A 13624-nucleotide genomic window follows, 5' to 3' on the forward strand; every position below is an offset into this window, starting at 1 on the left:
TCACGAGGTCAGGAAATTGAGACCATCCTGGCTAACGGTGAAACCCCGTCTCTACTAAAAATACAAAAAAAAAATTAGCTGGGTGTGGTGGCGCATGCCTGATGTCCCAGCTACTCAGGAGGCAGAGTAAGGAGAATGACGTGAACCCAGAATGTGGAGCTTGCAGTGAGCCGAGATCATGCCACTGCACCTAGCCTGGGCAACAGAACGAGACTCCGTCTCAAAAAAAAAAAAAAAAAAGATTTCATTATGTCTTTTTAGAGTGAAGTTGAATTTTTATTAAAAGATTCAGAAAAACCAAAGAAGTCTTTGAGAATTACCTTTCCTATGATTAATGTGAGTTGAATAAGGGCAGATGTAGTTAGGCTGTTGAATTTGTTTTGGAGGCAAAAATTACCCTGTATTGGGAAAAGTATAATTTTATGTTCTAACAGATAAACTCATTAACAGATGTGTTTACTTTCTAGATCAGAACCTCAGTATGATCATACAGTTGGATCCTCCCAATCTTTGTCTTTCCCCAAACTCTTACATCTTAGGTAAGTTTCTACTTTCCTTTGATCTGGGGGGAAAAAAAGAATACTTAGCTTTTAATCTCTGTTTCTTGTTCAGAAGTAGTTAGTTTTTTAAGGTTATTTTTGCACTAAATTATTTTTAGAAAGTTAGGAAATAATTATGTTACATGAAGTGTTCTGTATTTAAAAGGAATGAAAAGATCCTAGAAATACACTACTCTTTCCAAGCCAATTGGAGAGTTTATAATTGTCAAGAAACTTCTAACAGAGCTAAGATAGCTCTACTAACCTCTTCATAACCACCCCTACCTGGTGGGATGCTATAATGAAAGCAAGTCCCAGATCAAAATATGCCACACAGATGTATGTTTTTTTAGCAAGCAGGCACAAAAAAAGTTGTAGAACTTGTTCTTGTATGCTTGGTGAAATTTCATCTCTCTATCCTGTGGGTACTCTGACAAATACTTGCATGAAAGATCTGCTGGAGGCAGTTTCAGCCGTATTCTAAAGTCAGAGTTCAGCCAGCCTTCTAGTTGGATTAGGTGCAAAGTCCAGCACAAAGTGCTGCCCTAAAAGTTGTTAACTGCTGGGCCTGCCAATTCTTACACCTTGTTCTGCAAGAGCAAGAGTGCCAGTGTATGATTTCCAGCCAATATCTTGAACTCTATTTCATCAATAAAAAATTATTTCTGGCCAGGCGTGGTAGCTCACGCCTGTAATCCCGGCACTTTGGGAGGCCGAGGCGGGCGGATCACGAGGTCAGGCGATCGAGACCATCCTGGCTAACAGGGTGAAACCCCGTCTCTACTAAAAATACAAAAAAAAAAAAAAATTAGCCGGGCGAGGTGGCGGGCGCCTGTAGTCCCAGCTACTCGGGAGGCTGAGGCAGGAGAATGGCGTGAACCTGGGAGGCGGAGCTTGCAGTGAGCGGAGATAGCGCCACTGCACTCCAGCCTGGGCTACAGAGTGAGACTCCGTCTCAAAAAAAAAAAAAAAAAAAATTATTTCTGATATCCCTTAGGCTAGTTAACAAGATCTCTGATGCAAATTCAGCAAACGTTGTATGAAGTTGTTATATGGTACACTGGAGTGCAAACACCTGATTCAGTTCTTTCAAAGGCTAACTAACCACTCTTTGTGATTTTTTAAAGGTAATTGAAATGTTAACTGGTTGCCTCTAAGGGTAAGGATAAAAACCAGCTTATGTATTTGTCATACTTCCTACACTGAAGTATTTAAAAGAGAATTATAAGGCTGGGTGTGGCTCATGCTTTTAATCCCAGCACTTTGGGAGACAGAGGCAGGCAGATCATCTGAGGTCAGGAGTTCGAGACTAACCTATCAACATGGAGAAACCCCGTCTCTACTAAAAATACAAAATTAGCCCGGCATGGTGGCACGCTTCTGTAATCCCAGCTACCAGGGAGGCTGAGGTAGGAGAATCACTTGAACCTGGAAGGTGGAGGTTGCAGTGAGCTGAGATCGTGCCATTGCACTCCAGCCTGGGCTACAGAGCAAGACTCTTTCTCAAAAAAATAAAATTAAAAGGGGAATTATAGACATTATAACACTTTAGTAACTCCATAATTCTAATTCATCATGAAAGTTACTAGAGAAAGATATTTATTTGCCCGTAATTAGATAAAGCATGCTAAAAACTCTTCCTTCTTTAGCATTCTTCCTTTACGGCACTTGTCATTTTTATATATTATATAATATATAATTTATATATTATATATTATATATATATAAAAATTTATAATTTTATAATTATATACAATATAATTACATTTATATAATTTTATATTTACATGTAATTTTGTAATTACATATTAATTTATAATTACATATTAATATATTTACATATTATATTATAATTTGTTTATAATTACATATTAATATAATATGTTACAATTAATTACAATTAATATAATAATTACAATATAATATAGTTACATATTAATATAATATTTAATACAATATAATTACATATTAATGTAATATTTGTACATGTCTTACCCTAGACAGTAAGCTCCATGAGGGCTTTATTTCTGTTTTGTTCACTATTATTTTTTCAATGCTTGGCCTAATGCCTGGCACGTGATAGATACTTAATAAATATTTGTTGACTATGATGTGATGTGCGGGATGTTGGGAAGTCCCTTACCCAAGAGTATTATTATTTTTTTTTTTAAGAGACAGAGTCTTGCTCTGTCGCCCAGATTGGAGCGCAGTGGTGCGATCTCAGCTTACTGCAGCCTCTGCCTTCCAGGTTCTAGCAATTCTCCTGCCTCAACCTCCCGGGTAGCTGGGACTCACAGGTGCACGCCACCACCCCTGGCTAATTGGTTATATTTTAGTAGAAACAGGGTTTCACCTTGTTGCTCAGGCTGGTCTCGAATTCCTGGGCTCAGGCAATCCACCTGCCTTGGCCTCCCAAAGTACCCAAGAGTATGTTTTCTAGTAGTCGGGCCACAATACACTTAGCTCTCCTGGTAGAGTTATTCTTTTGACTGTAGCTATTTAAAGCTCCTGTTAACAGTCCCTACCATGGTAGACAAAACCTTTGATGATCTGACTCTGCCTGTTCCTCAGCTAAAGCAACAATTAATGCCGCTTTGAAACCTCTGCTGATTCCTCCAAGATGCTTACATCAGACAGCCTGTCCTGTGCATGTACTGTTGTCAAACCATACTCATTCCTTTATCATTGCTCCTCTCTTATTGTATTATGAATATGCATCCCAGCATCAGATTGTCAACTCCTTTTCTATGGGCAGTGCTAGAGACATAGAAACCTCTCAAATGATAGTGAATTCAACAAAGAGTTGTTTCAAAAACATGAAGAGGAGGGCTTCTTTTCGTTCCTGTTTATTTATTTTTTTCATTTGTACACTGTGCCCTATGGGACTTTTACTGTTGCAACCCATAAATCCCAGAGGGGGCATCCTTATGCACTTTGTTTCCTTTCAGGCACGTTGGTATTACTTTCTCGAACTTTAAAACAATGCTATTAGGTTTGTGTCCCCATTTATTATCAGTGTAGGGATAAGGGGATGAGGAATGTATAAATTACAAGTATCAGCTTTTATCTAAGTTCCCGTCCCCACCCCCCATCTAATCTAGGTTGCAATTCCTAAGGAGTTTTCCAAGCTCAATGTCAGGTTCAGTATCAAAATTATGATCCTGTATCTCTTTCTCAGGGATCCTATGGACCCCCTCCTTTTTTTTTCTCCTCTGACTCTTGAAGGCAGCCTTCTCATTTTGACTTTGGATTAAGATTCTGGCCATTTCTTGCATTTTATGACAAAGATTACTTTCCTGTAGGGATAGTGATAGGGTCTTTCATATTGACAAAATGTTTAACACTTACATGAGTACTCAAATCCTGTTAAAAATCAGTTAGTTTCATAGCCACATGGAACCATGTTTAGTATTCTTGGAAACATAAAGGAAAAAAAAATATGATCCCTGTTCTTAAGATTATAATTTATTGGAGAGATGTGATTTATTTCTCCAAAAAGTTTAACAATAGGAAGTAAGAGTTGTGACAGTGCAGTACATGATTTAGTGCCATATAAGCAGAGTGTAAGAAATAGGTTGAGTGCAAGAAATAGGGTGAGTGCTGTGGGCTGTAAGGGAGGATTTCAGAGGGAAGTAGAACTTCTGATCCTTGAGAGGTGGCTAGATTAAGAACATTGTAAGTTGGAGAATGTCCTGACCAGCATTAGGAAGTGGATATTTATTTTAATATACCAGTGGTATATACCAGTGGTTTATAAAAAATAAATAGTAGCAGCCTTGAGAGAGTAAATGAAATATATGAGATAAATTTATATGAGTAAGTATAGAAAAAGATGAGTAGAGAGAGTAGCAGAGAACTGGAGAGAAAGAGAACCAAGAAAATGCAGTGTCCTAGAGCCCCAGGAGGTGAGGTTCAAGAAGCAGAGAACAGTTAGCCGGGTTGTCTTCTGCTTGGGGTTAAGAAAATGGGAAGTGATGAAGGGTTATTGGGTTTGGCAGTTTGGGAATCTGTGACTTTTTGAGAATTCAGTTAAGTGGAATAGTTAGGATTCCAGATAACAGTGGGTAGGTTAGTGAAGATAAGTGGAGGAGGAAGTAGATTCTGTGTTACATAGGAAAAAAGTCCAGGTTTTGGAGCCAGACTATCCTTGGTGTAAATTCTGACTCTTCTACATTTCGTGCTGAATGGTCTTTGGCATATTATTTTATCTCTCTGAGCCTTAGCTTTTTCTCTTTTTAATAAAATAAGAATGGTATATCTACCTTGATTGGCTTCTGCAAAGTTAGGTAATATAGACAGAGCCTTTAATAAAGCTCCTGGCACATTGTTGACCAGGCGTACTCAGCCTTTTGTTGCCCACACACAACTAACAACATCAAAATATTACTGTTCCTAAAAGTGGCTCACTAGAGTAATGATTGGCAGTAAGATGTTAATCTTTGATTTAAATGTGCCCCTATCGTGTCCAGTATGGAAAGTTCAGCTGCTTTAACAAACGTCAGGTAAAGGTACCTAAGCTTTTCTTTTTCCAAATACCAGTCAGTCAGTCTGTCTTTTTTCTTTTCTTTTCTTTTTTTTCTTCTTTCTTTCCTTCCTTCCTTCCTTCCTTCTTCTTTCTTTCTTTCTTTTTTCTTTCTTTCTTTCTCCCTTTCTCCCTTTCTTTCTTTCTCCCTTTCTTCCCTTTCCTTCCTTTCCTTCCTTTCCTTCTTTTCCTTTCTTTTTCTTTCTTGACAGAGTCTTGCCCTATCACCCAGGCTGGAATGCAGTGGCACGATCTTGGCTCGCTGCAACCTGCACCTCCCGGTTTCAAGTGATTCTCGTGCCTCAGCCTCCCAAGTAGCTGGGATTACAGGCACATGCCACCATGCCTGGCTAATTTTTGTATTTTTAGTAGAGACAGGGTTTCACCATGTTGGCCAGGCTAGTCTCAAACTCCTGACCTCAAGTGATCCACCCACCTTGGCCTCCCAAAGTGCTGGGACTACAGGTGAGAGCCACTGCACCTAGCTGACCCTTTTCTTTTTCTGGAAAATATCTAGTATATATGTCTGAATTTTCCCAATTTGGCATCATTTTACGCTATTTATTAGTGGACTGTTGTTACAGACAGAAAGGAGTTGTTAGGACTCGATTAGCTGGATCACTCTTGTGTTTTCTTTGTACAGTCTGATTTTACTTTAATAGCTAATGCAAGGATCTGAATTCAGGGAATTATAAAGTTTTGTGTCCTAGCACACTCGAATTCTCTTGACTTATTCTCTTGCAGTGAGCATTGTGTGCTGACTTGGACAGAAAGAGGAATTTATATTTTCATTCCTCAGAATGTTCAAGTTCTTCTTTGGAGTGAAGTCAAAGGTAATTATATTTTTCTTTATGTAATTTTTAATCTCATGCTTATGAAAATTTGATTATTGTAGGAGCATTCTCTTGTAATTTAAGAAGTAGAAAAATAGGATTTTTTTTTTTTTTGAGACAAAGTCTTGCTCTGTCACCCAGGCTGGAGCGCACAGGTGCGATCTTGGCTCACGGCAACCTCCGCCTCCTGGGTTCAAGTGATTCTCCTGCCTCAACCTCCTGAATAGCTGGGATAACAGGCATGTACCACCACACCTGGCTAATTTTTGTACTTTTAGTAGAGAAGGAGTTTCACCATGTTGGCCAGGCTGGTCTCGAACCCCTGACCTCAGGTGATCTGCCGGCCTTGGCCTCGTAAAGTTCTGGGATTACAAGCGTGTGTGATTACAGGTGTGAGCTACTGCGTCCAGTCACGTTTCTTTTAAAGATTGACCGTAGACGTTTCCCATTGTAAGGTACTTCCTAAACATGCATTTGTGAATTTGTATTCAGCTATTTATTTTTTCATGAGTAATTTTATTTATTTTTTAATTGACACATAATAATTGTACATATTTACGGGGTACATAGTGATGTTTCGATCCATGCAGTGTATGGTGTACCCTGATCAGATCAGGGTGGTTAGCATATCTATCATCTTAGACATTTATTAGCTCTTTGTGTTGGGAACATTCATTATTCTTCTAGCTCTTTGAAAACATACATTGTTATTAACTATAGTCATCCTACAATGCTATGGAACAGTAGAACTTATTCCTTCTATCTAGCTGTGATTTTGTATCCTTTAACAAGTCTTTTCCTTGTCTCCTCCTTCCTCTTACCCTTGCCAGAATCTCGTCACCTCTGTTCTGCTTTTTTACTTCTGTGAGATCACATTTTTTCTAGCTTCTGCATATAAATGAGAACATGTAGTCTTTAACTTTCTGTTCCTGGCTTATTTCACTTAACATGATGTCCTCCCGTTTTCATGAGTAATTTTAAGTGTAATTTTCATTAGTAACTGCTGAAAAGAAACAAACAGGTTATTTGTCCCTCTGTTGCGCTGAGCCTTTGTCCCTGCCAGAAGTCTTGCTTTGACTCCCATATTGTATCTTTATAGATTGGCGTTCAGATTGTTCTTGTGGGAGCAACAGCCATCATGTGTGACTGAGACAGAAAATCAATCTCTATATTCTTTGGGTTAAAACCAGAAGTGGGGGAAATCTAGCTTTTTTACCATTGCTGCTCAGTAGAGAGTATATGTTGACTTTTTGTTTCTTTTTCTACTTTTGTAAAAACCAAAAAAGAAGAGAGAGAAAGAAATCATTACTTACTGGTCTCATCAACAGTGATTTTCTTGTGGCTTAAATTTCTTAAGTATGTCCCTTGAAAACAAGTCATTTAAGTCCTTTCAGGATACTCTGCCGAGACAGATATTTTCTTGAAGGCAGATGTTTTCTCATTATCTGTATATTGATTTACATACTGTGTTAAAATCCATTCATTGAGGACCAGGTTGTAACGCTCAGGAACGTTATAGTCTGGCCTCTAATGTAGATTATCCTCTTTTAATGTCCCAATTCCTTTTCACAGAAAACAGCATTTTAAAACATAAGACTTTAGGTCAGAGAGATACAGTTCTTTCTTCACATCTTTTATTCTTGATCGTTTTAGAATAGTTTCTAAAATATGATTTCTTCATTGAACTGCAAGTACAAAAATAGAGATGAAATTCAGTCAAGCCAAACTCTACATAAGAAATGAATTTATTAGAATAATTTCAACCCTTTTAAAACTGTAAGGAGGCCGGGCGCGGTGGCTCAAGCCTGTAATCCCAGCACTTTGGGAGGCCGAGACGGGCGGATCACGAGGTCAGGAGATCGAGACCATCCTGGCTAACACGGTGAAACCCCGTCTCTACTAAAAATACAAAAACTAGCCGAGCGAGGTGGCGGGCGCCTGTAGTCCCAGCTACTCGGAGGCTGAGGCAGGAGAATGGCGTAAACCCGGGAGGCGGAGCTTGCAGTGAGCTGAGATCTGGCCACTGCACTCCAGTCCGGGTGACAGAGCGAGACTCCGCCTCAAAAAAAAAAAAAAAAAAAAAACTGTAAGGGATATTTGGTTAATGTTTTGTATGTTCACACCTGTGGTTTTTGTAGATATTCAGGATGTGGCTGTCTGTAAGAATGAATTGTTCTGTTTGCACCTAAACGGGAAGGTCTCACATCTCTCCCTGATATCTGTGGAGCGCTGTGTGGAACGCCTGCTAAGAAGAGGCCTGTGGAACCTGGCTGCTCGCACCTGCTGTCTTTTCCAAAATTCTGTCATTGCCAGCAGAGTGAGTCAGAGTTTACCGAAACATCTTTGCCATGAGTTGGTGAAACTATCCTAGCTTGCAAAATTGTGTTACAAAGTTGCTTGATTTTATTAGCCCTGTCTGTATGACCTACAGATACAGCAATACATGCCCAGGGAAAGCATGATAGATATATCTAGGGGTGAATAGAGGGTAAGAAATAGGGTACAATTTTCATTTAAAATACCAGATTTACATACAAATTTATTTGTTTCAGAACTTGTTTTTAAGGGGGATAATTGTGTATATGGTAAATTTTAATTAAATTATTATTATTATTATTTTGAGACAGAGTCTCGCTCTGTCACCCAAGCTGGAGTGCAGTGGCGCAATCTCAGCTCACAGCAACCTCTGCCTCCTGGGTTCAAGCAATCCGCATGTCTGTCTCCTGAGTAGCTGCGACTGCAGGCACTCGTCACGCCTAGCTGATTTTTTTCGTATTTTTAGTAGAGACGGGGTTTCACCATGTTGGCCAGGCTGGTCTCGAACTCCTGACCTCGTGATCCACCCACCTTGGCCTCCCAAAGTGTGGGATTACAGGTGTCAGCCACCGCACGTGGCCTTAAATTCTTAATTCCTAAGAAAATCTCATTAAATCTTTCTCTAGCTTGCTAAGCCTTTTAAAGCACCATTGAAGTTTTTTTTTTTTTTTTTTTTTTTGAGACGGAGTCTTGCTCTGTCGCCGGGGCTGGAGTGCAGTGGCCGGATCTCAGCTCACTGCAAGCTCCGCCTCCCGGGTTCACGCCATTCTCCTGCCTCAGCCTCCCGAGTAGCTGGGACTACAGACGCCCGCCACCTCGCCCGGCTAGTTTTTTGTATTTTTTAGTAGAGACGGGGTTTCACAGTGTTCGCCAGGATGGTCTCGATCTCCTGACCTCGTGATCCGCCCGCCTCGGCCTCCCAAAGTGCTGGGATTACAGGCTTGAGCCACCGCGCCCGGCCTGAAGTTTTATATTCTATATTAGACCTCTTTCTTTCTTTCTTTCTTTTTTCTTTTTTTTTTTTGAGATGAAATCTCGCTGTTGTCCCTCAGGCTGGAGTGGAGTGCAGTGAGTCGATCTCGGCTCACTGCAGTGTCCGCCTCCCAGGTTCAAGCGATTCTCCTGCCTCAGCCTCCCGAGTAGCTGGGATTATAGGCGCCTGCCACCACGCCCAGCTAATTTTTGTATTTTTAGTAGAGACGAGGTTTCACCATGTTGGCCAGGCTGGTCTCTAATTCCTGACCTCAGGGAATCTGCCCACCTTGGCCTCCCAAAGTGCTGGGATTACAGGCGTGAGCCACCACGCCCGGTCTAGACCTCTTTCAATATATCGGCCATTTGAATATAGATTTACCTACAAATAGCGATTCCATTGCAATATTCTTTTATTAGGCAAGAAAAACTTTGACTGCAGATAAATTGGAGCATTTGAAATCTCAGCTGGACCATGGCACCTACAATGATCTAATTTCTCAACTGGAAGAATTGATCTTAAAATTTGAACCTTTGGATTCAGCTTGTAGCAGTAGAAGAAGCTCAATTTCATCACATGTAAGTATTCTCACCTTTAAAGGATTTTTCCACCTTCGGTTGTTCTTATTTACCTCTAGGACCCCCAAATTTGTTGTCCTTTCCATTTAGATTTTTTGGTGGGAAGGGGTGAACTTTTGTTCAGCTACTGGCCCAGCTCTGTGAAGCCTCCATTTGGGTGTGTCTTGGAGCCACATTTTGTTTTGTCATTGTTTATTATTTTCTGTTCCCTGATGTACTCATATAGCTCCCAGCATAAGTTACGTTGCTCTAATATGTGATTTCAGGTGCTTCATGCTAATTTGAGTCTGAATGCAGCTCCTGATTATCTCATTTAATCCCCATTCTCACTACCATGCTTTATGAAGACAAGCTGGAGAAATATGGCAGCTGATGCCACTGGCACACGGAGTGACCCAGCTGCCAGGCGCCTAAGCCTTGCTCATCAGTTTGTTCTAATAAGCCATAATGGTTGTTATTAATTTTCCACTTGAGTGTTGGTATTTCTTTGCAGAAGTTATATTAATGTTATAAAGGAAATTTTTACTTTTTTTTTTTTTGGAATTCTTTTAATTTTTAGGAAAGTTTCAGCATCTTGGACTCTGGTATTTATCGTATCATTAGTAGTAGAAGAGGCAGTCAGTCAGATGAAGACTCTTGCTCCCTTCACAGCCAAACCCTCTCAGAAGATGAGAGATTTAAAGAATTCACCTCACAGCAGGAAGAGGACCTGCCAGATCAGTGCTGTGGCTCACATGGAAATGAAGGTGATGAATATGTCTGTTGTTGGTTCCTGATGTGAAGCCATTATTTTCCACAAGCTCTTGTTACCAGGATTATCTTGTGCACAGAAGTTCTCTGAAGTGTTAATAATTTTTAACATGTTGATAGAACTTTCCATCCAGATCTACAGATATGCTGCCTACTAGAAGAGTTGGTTTATGTTTAGTATTTTTTCCCCTCATGTTTGGACTAACATTAGGGCCTATTTTTGATAATGCATCAAAATGCTGGAAAGATTATGAAAGAAAGGTCATTAACCAAAAGAGTGGGAAGATTTTATCCTGACTAACCAAATTATTTTTCATCAGGAATGAAAAATTACTGCAGTTTTGGGGGTCATTGCCTTCCTTTTTCGATGTGCGAGTATTCCTATGGCTGAACTATTGAGAAGAGAATAATAGAGACCCTAAACTCCCCTTTTGACTTATGGGGACTCAGGGTTAGTAGGCAAATGAAGGTATCTGCCTCTGTTTTATGTGGACCATCCCGTGCATTTTGTAAACCTGTGTTTCACTCATTTGTTTCTGGGTCAATTGTGATTTTGGTATTGAATCCTTCATTTCTTTCGGTTTGTTCATTTCAGAATTTTTTTGAAGATTAAAACAACTCCCACATGATTAGATTTTGTTTCTTTTTTTCCTGATTCCATTCATTAGACAATGTTTCTCATGCTCCAATGATGTTTGAGACAGATAAGAATGAAACTTTTCTCCCCTTCGGCATTCCATTACCATTTCGTTCTCCATCTCCTCTTGTGTCTCTTCAGGCTGTCAAAGAAAGGTAAACCAATTAGTCTTGTCATTTAATTCCATTTCTGATCTTACTTCAGTTGTCACATTAGAGAGAGAATGGAAAATGAGAAAAAGGAAGTCTCTTGTTTTCCATATAACTTGTCATATGAAGCTATTAACTTCTCCTTTACCTTGGGGAATCTAGTTTCCGTCTGTTTTAGTAGCTGGTATTTGAGTTGTTACAGAAGTAGGTGTCCCCATCCTCAAGAGATCAAAAACCAAAAAATCTCTGAAGGGAATAGTTTCCATGTATCATTAGTCTTTAGTTGATCCTTTCTAATGGTCAGTTTGGGCTCAGACCTGGAGTCTTTTCAGAATTCTTTCTAGCTACTCCATGGGACCAGGATTGACATTTGAGTTTGAGAGAGAAGACTTTGTGCAGCTACTTAACTGTGTATCTGAGTCTTACTGGGTACAAATTTTGCTTAAGAAGGCTATATTGTGACTAGTTAACAGCTGAGTTACATGAAGCAATTCTTTGTTCTTCTGTGACCAGAATGGGGCTGATGATCACATGGTTTTGCCCAAGTTGATAGAAATATTACAGATACAGCTGGAGTTAAAGACCTTTTCTTTAGCCCTGAAACACTGGTTTCTTAGGGCAATTTAGTAAATAATGGGAATCATTATATTGTAAGTTTTTTATGGGGCTTATGTGAAATACCATTATTTGAACAGAGAAGTTGCTATAAACAGTCTTTACTAAGTCCAAGTTGCCTCCCTAGGACTAATAGAAATACAGAAAAGTCAAGAATGAAAACCTGAGTTTTCATTCTTGGCAGTAATAGGTTTTTATTCATGTTAATTTTTTGGTATTTGACTTCTAGTGTTTCTAGCTTTGTGCGTAAAACTACTGAGAAGATTGGCACCCTTCACACAAGCCCTGATCTGAAAGCGAGACCAGAGCTCAGGGGTGATGAGCAATCATGTGAAGAGGATGGGAGTTCAGATACCTGCCCAAAGGATGAAGACACCGAGTAAGCTCTTAGACATCAATCTCTATACATTCTAGGGAATCCAGCTGTCAGTTTTTTTTTTTGAGATGGAGTCTCGCTCTGTCACCCAGGCTGGAGTGCTGTGGCCGGATTTCAGCTCACTGCAAGCTCCGCCTCCCGGGTTCATGCCATTCTCCTGCCTCAGCCTCCCGAGTAGCGAGTAGCTGGGACTACAGGCGCCGCCACCTCGCCCGGCTAGTTTTTTTGTAGTTTTTTTTTAGTAGAGACAGGGTTTCACCGTGTTAGCCAGGATGGTCTCGATATCCTGACCTCGTGATCCACCCGTCTCGGCCTCCCAAAGTGCTGGGATTATAGGCTTGAGCCACCGCGCCCAGCCTCAGCTGTCAGTTTTAAGAAAGCCATAGACCAACTTTGTGCAGCCTGTGGCCCGTGGGCCTCATGTGTTCCAGGACTGCTTTGAATGCAGCCCAACACAAATTTGTAAAGTTTCTGAAAACATGAGTTTTTTTGCGGTTTTTTTTTTTTTAATAGCTCATCAGCTATTGTTAATGTTAGTGTATTTTATGTGTGGCCCAAGACAGTTCTTCCTGTGTGGCCCAGGGAAGCCAAAAATTGGACACCTGTGCCATAGGCTATGTCCTTTTCAAGAAGGCACGTGTATATCTGCATTCATTGAAGATTGTTTGTGTAGCTTATAAAAACTGTGAAGTTCCAAAAAGTGTTGAAAAATTACATCACCCTGAAGCAGATCTATAGAGCCGAGTTTTAATTTAATACCTCTTCCATCTTTCCCCTGCGTAACTCCCCTCCTTCCCCCATAATCTCTTCAAACTTCTGGGATCTCACAGGAATATTATATTAAGAGTAGGATGACCAAGGATCTAGACCTTGTCCTGGCTCTGCTTATGACTAGTATGTGACTTTGGGAATGTCACTGATGCTCTCTGGCCTGCAAGATCCAAAATGTGCTATTATTTGATGAGTCGAGGACTCATCAAGCAATAGCAAAACGACCACCTTTTATATTCATCTAATTGTCTCATGTAACATAATACTTTATTCTCTAATAAACAGAATATTAGATTGAGATAATGAAAAAGAAAAGAAGGGATTCGTTGGGCAACGAAGACACTGTTGATCAAACAGTTGGCATTGATGTCCTGTCAGGTACCTTCCCATGATATGCTGGTGGCCTGGTCCTTGTGTAGCAGAGTTGTAGCAGAGCCCTTGATCAGGCATAGTGTGGAGTATCTTGTCTTTCTGGCTTCTGCCTTACAGTTCAGGGAATCTGGGTATTAAATGCAAGCAAATTCAGCACTTACCCAGGAATTAAGAGAGAAACCCATGGGACCAG

The 13624-nt window shown here is 40.2% G+C and overlaps 1 protein-coding gene across 10 annotated transcripts in view; it reads left to right on the plus strand.

Annotated features, from left to right (window-relative positions):
- HPS5 (HPS5 biogenesis of lysosomal organelles complex 2 subunit 2) overlaps positions 1-13624 on the plus strand; it is a 46389-nt gene that overhangs the window by 16942 nt on the left and 15823 nt on the right. For all 10 annotated transcript variants that reach the window (XM_033207083.1, XM_033207089.1, XM_033207082.1 and 7 more), the window contains 7 exons: positions 468-539; positions 5806-5894; positions 8033-8211; positions 9603-9761; positions 10321-10507; positions 11180-11303; positions 12142-12291. In XM_033207083.1, coding sequence (XP_033062974.1) covers positions 468-539; positions 5806-5894; positions 8033-8211; positions 9603-9761; positions 10321-10507; positions 11180-11303; positions 12142-12291 — 960 coding nt within the window. The remainder of the gene's footprint in view (positions 1-467; positions 540-5805; positions 5895-8032; positions 8212-9602; positions 9762-10320; positions 10508-11179; positions 11304-12141; positions 12292-13624) is intronic.

Source organism: Trachypithecus francoisi, unplaced genomic scaffold (genome assembly GCF_009764315.1).
Source record: "Trachypithecus francoisi isolate TF-2019V2 unplaced genomic scaffold, Tfra_2.0 Lachesis_group8, whole genome shotgun sequence".
Taxonomy (NCBI): Eukaryota; Metazoa; Chordata; class Mammalia; order Primates; family Cercopithecidae; genus Trachypithecus; species Trachypithecus francoisi.